Source organism: Myotis daubentonii, chromosome 6, assembly GCF_963259705.1.
Source record: "Myotis daubentonii chromosome 6, mMyoDau2.1, whole genome shotgun sequence".
Classification (NCBI taxonomy): Eukaryota; Metazoa; Chordata; class Mammalia; order Chiroptera; family Vespertilionidae; genus Myotis; species Myotis daubentonii.
The window spans coordinates 3393235-3411413 of NC_081845.1; the positions used below are offsets into that span (position 1 = coordinate 3393235).

General features: G+C 56.6%; 2 protein-coding genes across 5 annotated transcripts in view; both read left to right on the forward strand.

Annotated features, from left to right (window-relative positions):
* PRKN (parkin RBR E3 ubiquitin protein ligase) overlaps positions 1-18179 on the forward strand; it is a 533123-nt gene that overhangs the window by 506499 nt on the left and 8445 nt on the right. For all 3 annotated transcript variants that reach the window (XM_059699897.1, XM_059699895.1, XM_059699896.1), the window contains exon 10: positions 15235-15318. In XM_059699897.1, coding sequence (XP_059555880.1) covers positions 15235-15318 — 84 coding nt within the window. The remainder of the gene's footprint in view (positions 1-15234; positions 15319-18179) is intronic.
* The window catches only part of PLG (plasminogen), a 410665-nt gene that overhangs the window by 150078 nt on the left and 242408 nt on the right, over positions 1-18179 (forward strand). The window lies entirely within an intron of this gene.

Below are 18179 nucleotides of genomic sequence, written 5' to 3' on the forward strand. Positions count from 1 at the left end.
GGGTGGGTGGGTGGATGAATGGATGAGTGGATGGATGGATGGATGGATGGATGAATGGATGGATGGATGAGTGGATGGATGGATGGATGAGTGGATGGATGGATGGATGGATGGATGAGTGGATGGACGGATGAGTGGGTTGGTGGATGGATGGATGAGTGGATGGATAGACGAGTGGATGGATGGATGAGTGGATAGATGGGGGTGGGTGGGTGGATGGATGGATGAGTGGATGGATGGGTGAGTGGATGAGTGGATGGATGGATGGATGGATGGATGGATGGATGAGTGGATGGATGGATGAGTGGGTGGATGAGTGGGTGGATAGATGGATGGATGGGTGCACTTGTTCCCAGGCCATGAGCTTATGCCGCATTAGCTTTCGCAGAGAGCCCTGTATCACCTTCCGTCCTGCCTGTCGCCATGGTGCCGACTCTGAAGGAGGGTCTCTCGGGTCTCATCAGCAAAACAGAGGTAATAAATCTCGCCTCACAATGAAACCAGAGCTTACAGGTGTCCTGGAAAAGTGCGATGGTTTATGTTATCGCTCACAGCATTCACTTACCGATCGCACGGTGAGATCAGCCAGGCAGGGGAGTCATGGGTGCTGCTGTCTCAGTGCACGGGAATGAGGGAGTGGTCTCGTGCAGAGGCCGCGCCTGTCAGACCCAGGTCTGCAAGCACCTAGCCGTCCACCCTCCCTTCCTGCTGTTCTTAGGTGTGGACGATTGCTGCTTTTGTTTTGTTTTGTTTTGTTCTGTTCTGTTCTGTTTTAAGGAATCACAAATCCTTCCGAGGATTAAACTCTGTTAGTGCGGCAGCAACGTTCTGTACCTGAGCTCCTGTCACCCAGACCCGTCACAGAGCCTTGGTCGGGAGAGGAGTGATGTGTTTCAGTCGCACTTCTTCCTGTCCCCTGTGACTGCTCCGTCCCAGACCTCCCTGCCCTCCTGTGCGAGGTCCTCCCCGAGCTCACATGGCCTGAGAGCAGGAGACCTCTCACTTCCCATCATCAGGGAACTGGGAGCTGAGCTGGGAGCTGAGCTGGGAGCTGGGAGCTGGGAGCTGAGAGCTAAGAGCTGAGCTGGGAGCTGGGAGTTGGGAGGTGGGAGCTGGGAGTTGAGCTGGGAGCTGAGCTGGCAGTTGGGAACTGGAAGCTGAGAGCTGAGATGGGAGCTGGGAGCTGGGAGCTGAGAGCTTGGAGCTGAGCTGGGAGCTGGGACCTGGGAGCTGAGTTGGGAGCTGGGAGCTGGGAGCTGGGAGCTGAGAGCTGGCCGGTGGGGAACAGGCCTCAGAGCACAGCCCTTGGCAGGCCCCAGGCAGCAGCTGTGACATGCAGGCCTCATCGCTCACGCTGCAGCCGCTCCGTTTCTCCTGGAGGGCATGCACAGCTGCTCAGAGCTGCAGGCGGGCTCCTGCCCCCGGCCAGGAGAGGTGGTGAAGAGGGCACAGTCTGGGAGAGGCGCTCAGAGCGGCAGCCGCCACTCCCAGACATGGCCCCAAGGGTGCAGGTCCCAGGGCTGCCAGTGGCCACTTGGCCTGTGCCACTTACACAAACATCGCCCAAACCGCCATACAAGTGTGCACACTGCACCCATGTGAGACGCACTCACTCACACTCAGTCTCCTTCTCTCACTCTCATACACACTCATACCCACCCCTCATACCACGCTCAGCCACACTCTCATTCTCACACATGTACTCACACACACTCACACTCATTCTCATACACCCACTCGCATGCACTCTCAGCTACACACTCTCTGCACATTCACCACACTCCCTCTCACACTTTCTCACACACTGGCACGCCTTCTCACACTCACACTCACTCCTGTGCCTGCCCAGGCTCCCTGCCCGGATGCCCAGCCTTATGTGTCCCCACCACCTCTTCCAGGGCAGCCCCCTCCACATGCCCAGCGGCTGACCCGGCGGGTCCATGGAGTGCCAGGCCCTGTACCCACCTCTTTCTCATCCTGGCACAGGAACCAGAAAGGACATGGTGCTGGCGTGGCACTTCCACTCATGACCCACGTGAGACAGTGTGACTTGTGGTCTGATTCTCCCGGAGATGTTTCCAGTTCCGCTTCCCAGCTGAAAAGCAGGACAGGGCCAATGCGATGAGGATGGGCTGCTCCCGGATTCACGGGGACAGAGCCGCTCCGGGGTCTCGGGGAGTGAAATCGGGCGCTGCCCTGGGAGCGCGCTTCCGGAGGCTGGACCCGGGGGCTGTGGGCGGCGGGATCGGCCGGGAAGGAGAAGTGGGTGTACACGTGAGCTCAGAGAGGGTTTAAATGTACTCATGTCGCTGTTCACTGCGGCACGTCCCACCAAGGGGGGGGCTTGCGTTCGTTTCCATAGAGACCGCCTTACGTGGTTCCGCTGACCCTCCTGGCGATCTGAAACTGTCCCGCACACGCGTACGTACGGAAGGCCTGTCAGTGCCCTGGACGGGGCCGTCCCCCGGGGGCCCCAGGAGGGGCATTCGGTCACTTTTCTCGAAGACCCTCCTCTGGGAGCCGCCGTCACCTGGCCCGTGAGCACACACATAACGGTCTGATTGGCTGGGAGATTTCCGTCCAAAGTGCTCATGGCATTGAGGGGAGCTGTCCACTGCACGGCCACAGCGTGCGAAGACCGGCTCCCCGCACAGCGTCCGCACGGCGTGCTGCGCGCATGGGCTGCTGGAGGGGCCGTGTGTGAGCGGGTGTGTGAGTGGGGGTGTGAGTGGGGGTGTGAGTGGGGGTGTGAGTGGGTGTGTGAGCGAGTGTGTGAGTGGGTGTGTGAGTGGGTGTGTGAGTGGGTGTGTGAGTGGGGTGTAAGTGGGCGAGGACACTCCCTCTGGACATGGTTTCTTTAGCCATTTCCTAGCGTTTCCCTCTGATAAAGCCAGGAAGAAGCGTCATGGTGAATTACCTCTGGGTCCTTCCTAGCGCCCGGGATGACTCCAGTGGCGTCATGTGGGTGAACAGCCCTGCATTCACTGCTGCCCGCAGCATCCACACAGCCACCCTTCCTGCTCCGCTCCCTGCAGCATTCAGTGTGCACTCAGCACAGCCTCGTGGGCCCTCCTGGCCGTGGCTCATGGACACCAGTGACACTGCCTGACACGTAGGCCTGCCCTGTCCCCACATCCGTCCAGCTCGCCTGCAGGACCTGCAGTGTCCGCGGGGCTGGGACCACAGCCAGACGCTCCCCATGTGGGAGGCCCGCCCGGCAGGCACCTCCGCCTGGGAGTGTAACTGTCAGTGTGGGCGCCCAGGTGCTGGGGCAGGAGCACTCGGGGCACGAGGGGGAGCACCCTGAGCTCCCAGCCACGGGAACCTGGGTCTCGAGGGTCCTGTGGGGCCGATGGTGGGAGTGAGGACCCGCAGGCGCAGGGCAGCGGGGAAGCAGTGCCCCAGGCATGGGCGCAGGGAGTCGGCCCTAAAGGATTTCCTACCTGAGAATCACAGCAGCGCTCTCGGGGGTTAGCTGGGAGGAGAGGATGGGGTGTGGCTCCCCACCGAGGAGCCTCCCAGAGCTCTCCCGCCTCTGTGCCCCAGCCCTGGGCCGGCCCCACCTGCAGGACGGGCTCCCAGCAGATGCTGGTGGAGGGAAGGAACGTCGGCCCTTGGCCGCGAGGGGTGCTCCAGCCTCCGCACTGTGTGTGCACAGCTTCGGGGACGCGGCCCACGTCTGCCCTGACTCCCATCACCCATCCTGCGGTGCCGTCTTTGGGAGGGCGACCCATGTACTGCGCCAGGATCTCTGTAAACTACGTCAGCAAAAGGACCGTTGCCTGCACCGTGCGGGGCCGAGGGTCCCAGGCGCTGGCCCACGCTGACGGCGGTGTCCCCGTGCACCTGGCTGGTGACATTAGGAGCTGCAGGCCTCCTGGCCCCGCCAGTGTGACCCAGCGTGGGCTCCTGGCTCCGAGGTCAAGGTCAGCGCCCCACCTGCATCGTCACCTAAGGGAGGGTGGCCTGGCGGACAGGAGGGGCGAGGCTGGTTTGCGGCGACGGGCAGGGACGGTGCAGCGGGATTAATGGCGCGGGCGCTGTCTGTCTGTCCTCCGAGGGCTTTGGCAAAGGGAGCGGCTGTTACCCCGAGGCCCGGGAGCCGGAGATGACAGGTCAGCCTGGCTCCGGGCTGTCCTCTAGCGAACAGCTCAGCGCGTGGCGGGAACTCATGCTCTCACCGGAGACAGTGGCGCCTCCTTTTCGTTACGGGACTGGTTTTCTGTGCTCGGCTGGTCTTTCCCACTTCACAGGGCCGGGGACTCCCTCAGGGCAAAAAATCAGGCGCCTTCTTTACTAGAAAACAATGCATGTCCCCCATTAACACGGCGATTTCCTCGTCTTCCCGTGCCCCCCTCACCTCGTCCTCCTCACACCGCAGGGAGCTGACCCCTGCCTTCGGGTCCGTGGCTCCCACGCTGACCACCTGCCGTGTCCCAGTGGCCTCGGAGCAGAGGGTTCCAGGTCCCTGTCCAGCATGTGTCACGGCCCGGAGGCGCCTGCAGCCTGGAGCGCGGCTGGTCGGAGCCGAGAAGTGATGTGGTGGAACGTGCACGTGCGCACAGGTTTCAGAGACTCAGCGAGAAACACAACGGGACGGTGCCCCGGGCCCTGGGTCCTGGGGACAGAGACGGACGCAAGCACATCCTCTGAGTCTGGAAGAGGAGACGAGCAAGGACAGTCTCCCAGAGGGACAGACACTGAACAGACACACGTGCAAGAACGCCACGCGCTCCAGAGGACACGCGTGGCTTTCTGGCCGTGGCTGTGGGGGCTCCCAGAGCCCCTACGAAACGCTCAGCGTGCCTTCGTGGTCTGCTAGGTAACTGGATGGGTGGCGGCTACAAGGCCTCCCCAGGCACGCGTCCCTGCGAAGTGCGCCCGGAGCCCATCTGCCCCGCTGCCCCGTCAGTCGGGCCCAGGTGCTCGAGGGAAGCGCGGTCTCCCCTGCGGTGGACGAGCAGAAGGATGCCCGCGGGCACCGGGACGCAGGGCTCACCCGCCATATGGCTGGGGTTCTGACTGGCCTCGTGCCGTCGTTTCTACAGAGCCCCGCGCCTGGTGCAGATCATAAGAGAGAAGGTCACGAGGATTAGAGGCCAGTTAGCCATCATCGAGGACATATGCTGCGCATTTGGCTAATGAATGGCCGTATGCAAACGCGCACTAATGAGTGGCCGGACTGGAGAGTGCCGGTGCGTTTGCTGCGCTGCGACCGGGGCTCCATTGCGGAAGGAGCCAGATGCTCCATTAGGCCTGGGGCGTGCTGCGTGGAGGGCGAACCCAGGCGTCCGTGCAGGATGTTGACGGGAACCGCCACCTGCGAACTTCGCCCCCCGGGACTTGGGTCGGCGGACCGGGTGGGGTGAGCGTCACCCTCCAGCGCTTGCAGGAGTCCCCGCCTGCAGCCGGATCCTCCGTCAGCCTTCAGAGTAAAGGCTGGAGGATGGGTGGGGACCGTCGCCACAGGAATTGCCCCTTAAATGGTTCAGCAAAGAGTGAGACAGGAGGCGGGGAGGTTGGGGAGAGAGGGTCATCACCATCAGCCACACCTGACCCGGCTCCCCAGGGACCCAGGTCCAGCCCGTGGCTGTCCTGGGCGGTTCCAGGTGAGCCTCACTGCTCCCAGTCATGGCCAGGCTACGGCCACGGCCACGGAGCCCACGGAGCCCACGCTCCCCGGTCCCTCTCTCTCACTTGCACCTCCACCCTGTGGGCTGTCAGTGTGAAGTGCTGAGCTGACAGTCACTGAGCATCCTTACTGGCTGGACTCACGGCAGCAGCCAGCCCGGGGACTTCATCACTGAGAGAGGCAGCGGGAGCAGGAATGACAGGCGGGGCGACCACAGCCACTCTTTCTTTTTTTAATGTTCTTATTGTTTTCAGAGAGGAAGGGACGGGGAGAGAGAGAAACATCAATGGTGAGAGAGAATCATAGATCGGCTGCCTCCTGCACGCCCCACACCAGGCCTGTGCCCTGACCAGGAATCTAACCATGACCTCCTGGTTCATAGGTCCCCGCTCAACCACTGAGCCGTGCCGGCCGGGCCACAAGCCTCTCTTGACCCTGCACAGACACAGACTCCGGAGTGACTCGAGCTGTTTCTCTGGCCAGGAGCACGTTTCTGGGGTGACCACATGTGGGCGGAGACGGTGTTAGCCAAAGCGCTGCGATTTCCTCAAGCTTCTTTTCATGCCAGGGTTTGACAAGGGCCGTCCCTGGTAACGCGGCGTGCGGGGAAGGGGACAGGCCTTCACAGCCTTGCTGCTGCACGTGGGTGGGACCAGCATCCTCCACGGCGAGCAGGTCCACAAAGGCAGTCAGAACCAAGGTCCACGGGACTGGACCCAGCTGTTTCACTCCCAGACTAGAGGCCCAGTGCACGAAGTTTGTGCACAGGTAGGGTCCCGAGGCCTGGCTGGCAATCAGGGCCAGTCGGGGCCTTCTGGCTGCCAGCTGGGGCCTGCTTTCATTCCGTGCCGCCCCCTGGTGGTCAGTGCACGTCGAACTCCCGAGGGGACACTTTGCATAGTAGCTTTTATATATGTAGATAACTGTGCTGAAGTGGGAAATCAGCTGCAGCATCTCTGTCTGCAGTCTCAGTTGGAAGGCCATTCCCAGCAGTCCCCTCCCCCACCCCCTCTCTTTGTTGGGGCTCTGGGGCGGCCCTGTGGGAAGGACTCTGGGAAACGCTCTCCTGGGTGGCTGCATCGTCTGGAATAGGTCCTTGGTCCTGGGGCAGAGGGCAACGTTCCCCATGAGCTCGTCCTCACAGCGGGTTCACAAATCCATCCAACCGGAGATCAAATGTGCCCCTTCGTGCATTCGAGCAAATAGATGACGGTGTTAGAAATGGGGGTTTTCCGAGTTCCTTGAAAGGCCCCTGCGGAGTGGAAGCTGAGCCGAGGGAAGGAAGGCCTTTTCCTGGTAGCGAACCTGCAACTACACTGATTGGGGCGTAGAGGCCGGGACCGGGCACCGAGTCCTGCGGGAACCAAGACGGCACAGTGCAGCCACCCTTGGTGATTGGGGCGGGATCTGAGAAACAGGAGCCCAGCCGGTCAGCTGTGTTCAGCCTCCGTCACACGCCTGGTCCTCAGTCCTATGGAGGGCGCGTGCGAACGACCGTCCCGGCCCGTTGGCGTTGCAAGCACGGCCACTTAAGTCTGTGTCTCACCATGAGAGCTGCCGGGAGCCGGTCCATCCTTGCTGTTTCAAGGGACCTGGCATATATGGCATACTGTTCTTAATATGTTTGCTCACCTTCTTGGCACTATGTGTTTTAACCAAGGTCACCTCTCTGAGAAAGGTTGTTTCCCCAGGTAGGGATTTTCCCCTGAAGTTAGGGAGGGAATAAAACCCCTTAACTAAGTGCCAGGCGGGTAATTAATCACTTTAACTACGAACAATCATGCTTAAGCTACATAATCTTTACTCCCTGGAATGGAGATAAGAAACACCCTAACCTTTGGAATAGAGATTGATAGGATTGGAATCAACTGGTATAAATACAGATGTAACAAGACAACAGAAAACAGAACCTAGAAACAGAACCTAGACACAGAACCTAGACACAGAACCTACACAGAGCCTAGAGGCAGAAGAACTTCGCTGGAGAGAACATGGCAAAAGATCCTGGACGGAAACTGGCCTCAGAACCTAGAGACAGAACCTAGCGAGAGAACATGGCAAAAGATCCTGGACTGAACCTGACTACAGAAATTGGCAAGAGAACCTGACTAGAACCTGGTGACTGAACCTGGCTGGGGAACCTGGAGAACCTGGCTGGAGAACCTAGCAAGAGAACATGGACACAGAACCTGGCTGGAGATCCTGACCAGAACTTCGCTGGAGATCCAGACCAGAACTTGGCTGGAGATCCTGGCTAGAGATCCTGGCTAGGCTGCTGATCAACTGAACGCTGTCTCCGTGTCATTCCTTCTTTGCCGACTCCGTCCATACCTTTGGGGACCCCTGGACCTGCTAGGGTTGGACCCCAGCAGAGAGGCTGTGATCTGAAGACGTGCACTTGAGAGACAGTCACCTGCTTTCTTCCTTTCAAAACTGCTGAGTGCGTGAGGATCGAACCCCACTTCCGCTCCGGGCCCTGTCCTGTCAGAACGCGTTTTGCATGTGCTGGTCCAGGGCGCCTTGCTCTCCGGAGTCACTGTGTTGACTGTCACGTGTCACTGCTACCCCCAATAATCCCCCCCCCCAAACTGCAAGAACATGTGCCCTCCGTTTCCAGGGAAGCACAGACGTGCCCTGGACACTTGGCTGTTTCCCTTGAGGACAGCCAGGCTCCCGTGATGGCCTCTGATTCTGCCTGTTGTTTTAAGACAGGACTTGCAGGCCATGGGAGAGAAATAAATGCCGTATAATGAAGTGCTTTCATAATAGATGTGACAGCAGGCGCAAAGGTTTCGGGCTTTCGGATAGAGATCAGGCCACTCCAAGGGCCACACCCTCACCTGAGGGTCATTCCTCGCCGGCCCCGCCTGGCCGCGGTGTGTTCCAACCGCGTTGGGAGCTCGTCTTTGGATCCCCTGTCCTGTTTCCAGCGAGAACGCATGCAGCCTCTCCTCCGTGCGTCTCCAGGCCGAGCAGACGGGAACTCAGCCTCAGACGTCAATCAAACGACTATCGACTGACAGGCTCTTGCATGATAAGCGTGACGGGCAGTTCCTAGGGCTGCTCGGAGGTGCTGGGCCGTGGAAGGGGATGACAGTGACGGCCCCTCAGCACATGGGGGAGCCCGGTGAGGGCAGCTCCGCCATGTCCTGGGAGCTGACAGGCGAGGCCCCCAGAGAGGCCCCGTGTCTCCAGGGCGTTCACACAACAGCTCCTACCCGTGTGCGGGGCCTGCTTTCAGAGCAAGGCGCTTCACTATCACCTTGGTTTTCTACGGAATCGTGTTGTTTATAAAAATCGTAATTCTATTTAAAAACCACTTATTGTGTGTACTGTGTGCCAGGAACAGTGCGAACTACTCGTTAGCATAATGTTTCTCCTGTGCAGATGCAAAAATCTAAAGCGAAGCAATGTTAGGGTCACACAGAGCGATGTTAGGGTCACACAGAGCGATGTTAGGGTCACACACAGCAATGTTAGGGTCACACACAGCGATGTTAGGGTCACACAGCAATGTTAGGGTCACACACAGCAATGTTAGGGTCACACAGAGCGATGTTAGGGTCACACAGAGCGATGTTAGGGTCACACAGCGATGTTAGGGTCACACACAGCGATGTTAGGGTCACACACAGCGATGTTAGGGTCACACACAGCGATGTTAGGGTCACACAGCGATGTTAGGGTCACACACAGCAATGTTAGGGTCACACAGAGCGATGTTAGGGTCACACACAGCGATGTTAGGGTCACACACAGCAATGTTAGGGTCACACACAGCAATGTTAGGGTCACACACAGCGATGTTAGGGTCACACACAGCGATGTTAGGGCCACACAGAGCGATGTTAGGGTCACACAGATGATGTATCCATGGAAGAAAGGGCTCTGGCTCCAGGGTGCTCTCACATCGAGACTTTGCTTCCAAACACTGAACTGTACCTGATTTTAAAAATACAAGTATCACCCTCGCCTGTTTGGCTCCGTGGATAGTGTCGACCTACGGACTAAAGGGTCCGGGTTCAATTCCGGTCAAGGGCACATGCCCGGGTTGCAGGCTTGATCCCCAGTGGGGAGCGTGCAAGAGGCAGCCAATCAATGATTCTGTCTCATCATTGATGTTTCTATCTCTCCCTCCCTCTTCCCTCCTTTCTGAAATTAATAAAAATATATTCAAATATATATATATATATATATATATATATATATATATATATATATATATATATATATATATATCTCCCTTTAAAAAAAAATACAAGTATCTACTGTGTGATGTCACATATTATAATAGGCTGTCGTGTTACACGTTGTCAAGGTCCAAGACTTTATCCTAAACGCGACTATTCAACACAGTCATTGCCAGGCAAAAACAGGAATTTCATGGTAAGAATAGTGGGCTATTACCTATTAGAAAAAATAAAAGTCACGCTATTGAATGTATCCTTTAGTGGTTTTGGAATTGCAGACCTCGCCCCGGGCACCTCGGGTGAGCTCGTTACAGCAGCTGAGTGAGACGTTGGCACCAGCCTCCCAGGCAGCTAACCCCAAAGGGAAAACTGTTGAATTACCAGGTTCATTGTTGGGTCAAGGGAACAGGCGCCCCCTGGCGGGGATGCACTTGGTCCGGGGGTTGAATTCCAAGAGGAGCTGTCCTGTGGGTACTTGGAAGTAAAAACAAACGTGGACAGAAATTTGAACGACAGTTTTGCAAATCACGTAGAAAATTCAGATAGTTGTGGTTTTTTACATCAGTCCTTTCGAAAAGAATAACTGACCTAAAAAATAAACTGACCCAGTGGGATTTTTTATGGGAACTGAGGATCCCAGCGAGAGGCAGAGCCATTTGGAAATTATATATATATATGTATATATATATATATATATATATATATATATATATATGTATATATATATATAGAGAGAGAGAGAGAGAGAGAGAGAGAAAGAAAGAGAGAGAGATGATGTGGATATAGATATAGATATAGATAGATATAGATATAGATATAGATATAGATATAGATATAGATATAGATAGATATAGATATAGATATAGATACAGATATAGATACAGGCAGTCCTTGACGTCCATCGTTTCGTGGTTACGTCGCCATCTCCCATTTATTTATAAAAAAAAAAGTTCCGTCATTTCGACGTATGTGCATATGTGCTTTATGTTTTTTATTATTTATTTACCACAAGTAAAGGTCAGGAATTGTTATCTTTCTTTTACATTTTTTTTACTGTTTCACTTCATTACTGCTGTGTCTGTGCTCCATGTGAGTGACGTAGGTGCTTATGTAGGTGGGTTCCCACTTACGGCGAAAATCACGTTACGTCGCCATAGGAACGGATCTCCCACATAACCTGAGGACCTACTGTATAGATATAGATAGATATAGATATAGATATAGATATAGATATAGATATGCTCAGATGTCCCCACAGATCTACAGATGCATACAGATATGTTGATACCTCGTTATCTGTATCTATATTGACATACCTAGAGAGAGGGATTGGTTGCAAGGAACTGGCTTCTGTGGTCGTGGGCGGCTAAGCAAGTCCCAAATCCACAGGACAGGCCACCAGGAGGGAGCGGGGCCTCAGGTGTCGCTGAAGCTGTTGGCCACAACGGCCTCTCTCCGTGGGGCGGCCTCCGTCCTGCTCTTGAACCTTTCGATGGTTGAGCCAGGCCCGTGCAGCCTGACCAGGGTGTCTCTCTCCGGGAAAGGACCCGGTCACAGGCCTGTAGACATGCAGATCCCTTCACAGAAATACCCGTCAGCGAGGATGAAGCAGCCGGGGCTGTAAACTAGCCACGCGGACGCACAGAGCGAGACTCGTGGAGCCAAGATAACTCGGTTTCCACATGTTGCTTCTAATCAGGCCTAACGAGGGGGAGAGCGCAGAGGGCCACAGAATAGGCATGCATTGCTTTTATAATTTTTTAAAGGCTGTAAAAATTATTTGTTAAAAAATTAAGCATTAACTATTTTGGTCCAAATAACGTAAGAACGAATGTCTTAGTAACTTAATAGTCATTTGGGGAGAAAATAGTTCATATAAATTGAAAGAAATATATGTTTTTATTTTGTTCTTAAACAGCTACATCTCCTGCTCCAAACAGATGTTGTCATGTGGTTTCTTGCTGATGCTCTAAGCACAGGAACCTCTGAAAACCCAGCTTTGCAAACACAGGGTGTCATCAAGAGGGTGGCGGCAGGAGGGACATGGACACCGCGACCTGCCTTTGTCAGTAATTCACACGGTCTCCAGCAGGTGTCGCGTGTCCCTGTGTGTGCCTCAAAAATTTACCGACACCATTGCACCCTGGGAGCTTGTTGCGGCACCGCAGGGTGCCTTGGGGCACAGTTTGGGAACTGGAGCCAAACATTTTTACAAGCGTTTTGTGGACATTCTTGAGTTCTGGATGATGAAATTTAAAACCCGGCCATTTTTTAATCAAATCCGACCTCCTAGATCAGTGGTCGGCAAACTGCGGCTCGCAAGCCACATGCGGCTCTTTGGCCCCTTGAGTGTGGCTCTTCCACAAAATACCGACTTCTGTGCATGGGCCACGAAGTTTCAATTGCACTGTACATGCGCACCCACACATAGTATTTTGTGGTATTTTTGGCCACACTCAAGGGGCCAAAGAGCCGCATGTGGCTAACTCCAGTCTCACACAGAAAGAGTTTCTGTGTGAGACTGGAGTTAGTTCCGTGAGGAAGCCGCTGCCTGCTGGGACTGCATTTCCGTTGTCCTCCCTAATAGCGGTGCAGGGCCACGGGCATCGCGGCCGATCCCCGCAGCGTCGCTTTGCCACGTTGCGTGCCTTTTGCCACATCGAAGTGGCGGGCTTAGTCTGTGCTCTCGCCTTTCCGTTTGGTACTTTATTGTTGGTTCTCCGGCCCCGTGTGAAAGGGAACTTCGTGTCTCTGTCGGAAAAGGCCTCTTCCTTCTGACAAACTGATTGAGCTCTGGGTGTTCCTCCACCGTGAACTGATTTCCTGTCTCATCCACTGGCTGATAGGACGTGACGTGTGTGCCCTGCCAGGCCCCGGGCAGCCCGGCCTCCACAGGAAGCAGTGGGCAAGATCACACAGTGAGATCTGCCGAGTGACAGGACAACACAGCCCCAGGGACACACAGAGTGACACAGTCACACAGCCACACTCAGCCACACACAGCCACACTCAGCCACACAGCCACACTCAGCCACACACAGCCACACTCAGCCACACACAGCCACACTCAGCCTCACACAGCCACACTCAGCCACACACAGCCACACTCAGCCACACACAGCCACACTCAGTCTCACACAGCCACACTCAGCCACACACAGCCACACTCAGCCACACTCAGTCTCACACAGCCACACTCAGTCTCACACAGCCACACTCAGCCACACATAGCCACCCTCAGCCACACACAGCCACACAGAGTGACAGTCACACAGCCACACTCAGCCACACACAGCCACACACAGCCACACTCAGCCACACACAGCCACACTCAGTCTCACGCACAGTAACAAACACACAGCCACACACACAACCACACTCAGTCATAGTCACACAGTCACATAGACACACACAGCCACACTCAGCCACACACAGCCACACTCAGCCTCACACAGCCACACTCAGCCACACACAGCCACACTCAGCCACACACAGCCACACTCAGTCTCACACAGCCACACTCAGCCACACACAGCCACACTCAGCCACACACAGCCACACTCAGTCTCACACAGCCACACTCAGTCTCACACAGCCACACTCAGCCACACATAGCCACCCTCAGCCACACACAGCCACACAGAGTGACAGTCACACAGCCACACTCAGCCACACACAGCCACACACAGCCACACTCAGCCACACACAGCCACACTCAGTCTCACGCACAGTAACAAACACACAGCCACACACACAACCACACTCAGTCATAGTCACACAGTCACATAGACACACACAGCCACACTCAGCCACACACAGCCACACTCAGCCACACACAGTAACAAACACACAGCCACACTCAGCCACACACACAGTAACAAACACACAGCCACACACACAGAAACAAACACATGGCCACACACACAGCCACACTCAGTCACATAGACACACACAGCAAACACACACACACAGTCATAGTCATACACAGCCACACAACGTGACTTTCTTTTCAAGTCCTGAGGTTTCGGTCGTCCCAGGTGAGCAATTAAAACAAGAAACTGGACCCAGCGAGGAAGCGCCACAACCTGAGGGGAACTGTCTTGGACATCTGTCCTCTGAGGCAGGAGGGATGGGGATGGTTTAGGAATGAAGATGATTGTTTTCTACATCCTGTTGGTTTGGGGTTTTCTTTATCCATTCAAAGCATCTTACCTTAAGCAAAACAGCTAACTTCCTGGCTGATGCGCAATGTTCACTGGAGAGCTTTCAAGTTTCTAGAACTTTGCGTTTTCCAGAAACTCGGGGTGGTGCCCTAGCCGTCACCTTTGCCCTAGAGTCACCTGTTGCCGGCAAAAAACACCCCAAAACTCTGTGATTGAAAACAGCAGCAGTCTGGCTCCTGCGTTGCTTTATTTTGTTTTCCGCACAACCCTTTCATTTGGGCAGAGTCCTGGGAAGACAGTTTGCTCCCTGAGGGGTGGGCTAGGGCCACTCAGCCAGGAACCAGAGGATCCGTTGAAACGGGGCTCAAACACCGGCCGGCTGTCCACTCCAAGCTCAGCAGGGCTGGAGGGCCGAGAGCCTCCCCTTGGGCCTCCCCATGGGGCCACCCCACGGCGGCTGGGCTGCAGAACCAGCACCCTGAGAGAGGGTTGCGAGCTATGTGCTCCGCACAGCTGGCAGGAGCCCCTCTGACACCTGTGTGCTCCGCACAGCTGGCGGAGCCCCTCTGACACCTGTGTGCTCTGCACAGCTGGCGGAGCCCCTCTGACACCTGTGTGCTCTGCACAGCTGGCGGAGCCCCTCTGACACCTGTGTGCTCTGCACAGCTGGCGGAGCCCCTCTGACACCTGTGTGCTCTGCACAGCTGGCGGAGCCCCTCTGACACCTGTGTGCTCTGCACAGCTGGCGGAGCCCCTCTGACACCTGTGTGCTCTGCACAGCTGGTGGAGCCCCTCTGACACCTGTGTGCTCTGCACAGCTGGCGGAGCCCCTCTGACACCTGTGTGCTCTGCACAGCTGGCAGGAGCCCCTCTGACACCTGTGTGCTCTGCACAGCTGGCGGAGCCCCTCTGACACCTGTGTGCTCCGCACAGCTGGCAGGAGCCCCTCTGACACCTGTGTGCTCTGCACAGCTGGCAGGAGCCCCTCTGACACCTGTGTGCTCTGCACAGCTGGCAGGAGCCCCTCTGACACCTGTGTGCTCTGCACAGCTGGCAGGAGCCCCTCTGACACCTGTGTGCTCTGCACAGCTGGCGGAGCTCCTCTGACACCTGTGTGCTCTGCACAGCTGGCGGAGCCCCTCTGACACCTGTGTGCTCTGCACAGTTGGCGGAGCCCCTCTGACACCTGTGTGCTCTGAACAGCCGGCAGGAGTCCCTCTGACACCCATGTGCTCTCGTCTTCCCGCAGCTCATCTTCTGCCGCGACTGTAAGGACGCCTACCACGAGGGAGAGTGCAGCGCCCTGGCCGCCGCCTCAGGGACAGCCGCTCAGGTAAGGTGCCCTCGTCCTCCTCGGACTCAGAGTGTGGGTGGGAGGGAAGAGCTCTGTCCTGAAGGTCCTGGAGGGTTCCACTCGGAATCAACAAGAACCGGGCCGGGAGCCTGCAGCCTGGGAAGGGGGCAGTGGCTCCTGGGCCATCGTATCCTTCCAGAACCTCGCCCCTCGGGGTGGAGCCGCAGACGCCCCGTGTGGGGGTGCAGGTGTTTCCATGTTGCGTTTCCCAGAGGTGCAGGGGGTAGGGGTGAGGGACACAGCAGATCAGAGAGTCCGCACAAGAGACGTGACACCAGGCAGCCACCCCTAAGTCGGAGAATCCATACTCACCTCATGCTTATTCCTCTCAAAGGCGTCTTTGCTTAGACTCTTTGGCAGAAATGCCTCCATGAATGAAATGCTAGAAGTGTTATGTGGCGCAGGGATATCATGGTTGTTTAGCAACGTGGTGAACTATGCTGGGTGGGGGTTCAGCCTCGGTCAGTAAGAGCACTGTCCACTGAGCCTCTCCAGGCTGCATCAGGCCTCAGGGAACGCAGCTACGTTCGCTCTTATTTATTAACTACTAGAGGCCCAGTGCACGAATTCGTGCACCGGTGGGGTCCCTTGGCCTGGCCTGCGGGATCAGGCCGAAACTGGCTCTCCAACATCCCCTGAGGGGTCCTAGATTGTGAGAGGGCACAGGCCAGGCCGAGGGACCCCACTGGTGTACGAACAGGGCCGGGGAGGGATGCGGGAGGTTGGCCAGCCAGGGAGGGACGATGGAGGGCTCCAGGGCATGTCCTACGTGTCTCGCTAAGTCCCAATTGGCCGGACCCCAGCAGCAAGCTCACCTACCGGTCAGAGCATCTGCCCCCCGGTGGTCAGTGCACATCATAGTGAGCTGTTGAGCAGCCTTACCATATCATTAGCATATTACACTTTGATTGGTTGAACGGACAACCGGACACTTAGCATATTAGGCTTTTATTATATAGGATGATCCATCCCGCTTCAGGGGCAAGGACTCGCCCCTTCAGCACAGCCGGCGAGGTTGTTCATTCTTCTCTCCTGATAGAGACGCTAGCAAGGGTTTAAACGCCACATCTGCCCGGGTAAATCCTTCAGTCATTTTATTGACAGGAGCTTCATAAATCAACATAGAAATTCCAGAACATTTTAATTTCACTCTAGAGAACTTTAAGTGTCTGAATGCTGCAGAGTCAGAGCGTAAGGAAGTATGTCCCCGTACGCCTTCTGCAGATGTATTTACTCAGTATTCGTGTAATTAAACACACATAACTGGCGTGCTCGGGCTTCTCGCCAGCCTCTGAGTGCTGGCCCGAGACACTGGGATGTTCGGCTGGATTGCCGTTTCCGTAGCAGAAGCGGCAAAGCTCTCTCTGCTGACTTTGTCTGGGCCCAGGAGCACTCACACGGGAGCCACTGGGTGGTGATGTCAGGCCGGATAGTGACCTTGAGACCACCCTGCCCGCGCCTCAGGGTCACTGTACCCTGGAGGGTAGCGCCTGGGGCCCTGGGAAATGGGCTTGGCCTTGCACCTTCCAGCCATATCCTGTGATGACCATAGGCATGGACAAAGGCTGCCAGGAAGCTGTGCCCCCACACCTGTTCGTGTGAAACAGTGGGAGTCAGTAAAGGAGAGCGTCGTATAACACAAAGCTGCCGAGTGCCCTGCCCACCCAGTCGCCTCCTTCGCTCGCCATTCAAGAGGAACCAGCCAACTTTGGCGTTACAGGTCGACGGAACCCACATTTTTTTAAAAGCCACTGAAGCCTTCATGCTCGCTGGGGGAATGGGAGGAGTTGGCGCTAGCCTCCAGCACGGAGGACCGGTACCGCGGGCCTGTGTCGCAGACACGTCACTAGCCCACTAGCCGACTAAACCAAGGGTCCGCCTAGGCCAGTCAGCCTCCTGGAGGATGCGGCCCCTGTGTTTCTCCTCAGAGGCTCAGAGGGGAGCCGCAGGGGAGACTTGGGCAGCAAACAGTGATGGTGACAGGCTCACCACGTCTGGGCGATACATGCCTTTGTAGGATGCTTCCCCCAAAAGTCACGGAAGGTGGGTCAGTGTGTCCGGAGGAGAGTGAGGGCAGATACAAAGCGTTCCAGCAGGGGGCGCTGCCTGGGCAAAGGTGCCGCCAGAATCTCCTCGCCTGGCGCTCAGTCCCTCCTGCGTCCCCAGCCCCGAGACAGCATCTGCTCCATAGGCTTTTACCGGGTGTTCGCTGAGTGATGGTGGCGTCTACACGAAGAGCCATTCTCTCGTCCCTTCAAGAAAGATGTGCTAACCCGCTCTGATGGGTCAGGCGTGTGGTCGGCTCGGGGGCTGAAGTCCCTGAGTCACGAAGTTGATGTTCCTTTACTAGACGCCTCAGTCCGTCCACATGCGGGGAGACCCGGGGAGGGGACACTGAGTCAGGAGTGGGGGTGCTGAGTCAGGAGAGGGGGCGCTGAGTCAGGAGTGGGGGCGCTGAGTCAGGAGTGGGGGTGCTGAGTCAGGAGAGGGGGCGCTGAGTCAGGAGTGGGGGTGCTGAGTCAGGAGTGGGGGTGCTGAGTCAGGAGAGGGGGCGCTGAGTCAGGATAAGGGGTGCTGAGTCAGGAGAGGGGTTGCTGAGTCAGGATAAGGGGCGCTGAGTCAGGAGAGGGGGCGCTGAGTCAGGAGAGGGGGGCTGAGTCTGGAGAGGGGGCACCAAGGGAGAGTGGAGGGAGAAGGCCCTGCTCAAGCCCTCCCGGCAACGTGCCTGCTTCCCGCCTGGAGCCCTCATCCCGGGGCCGCTTCCCACCCCTCGGATTTGAGAACAGAGCAAGTCACCCAACGGAACCGGAACCGCAGAAGTCTCTGACACGGCTGTCAGG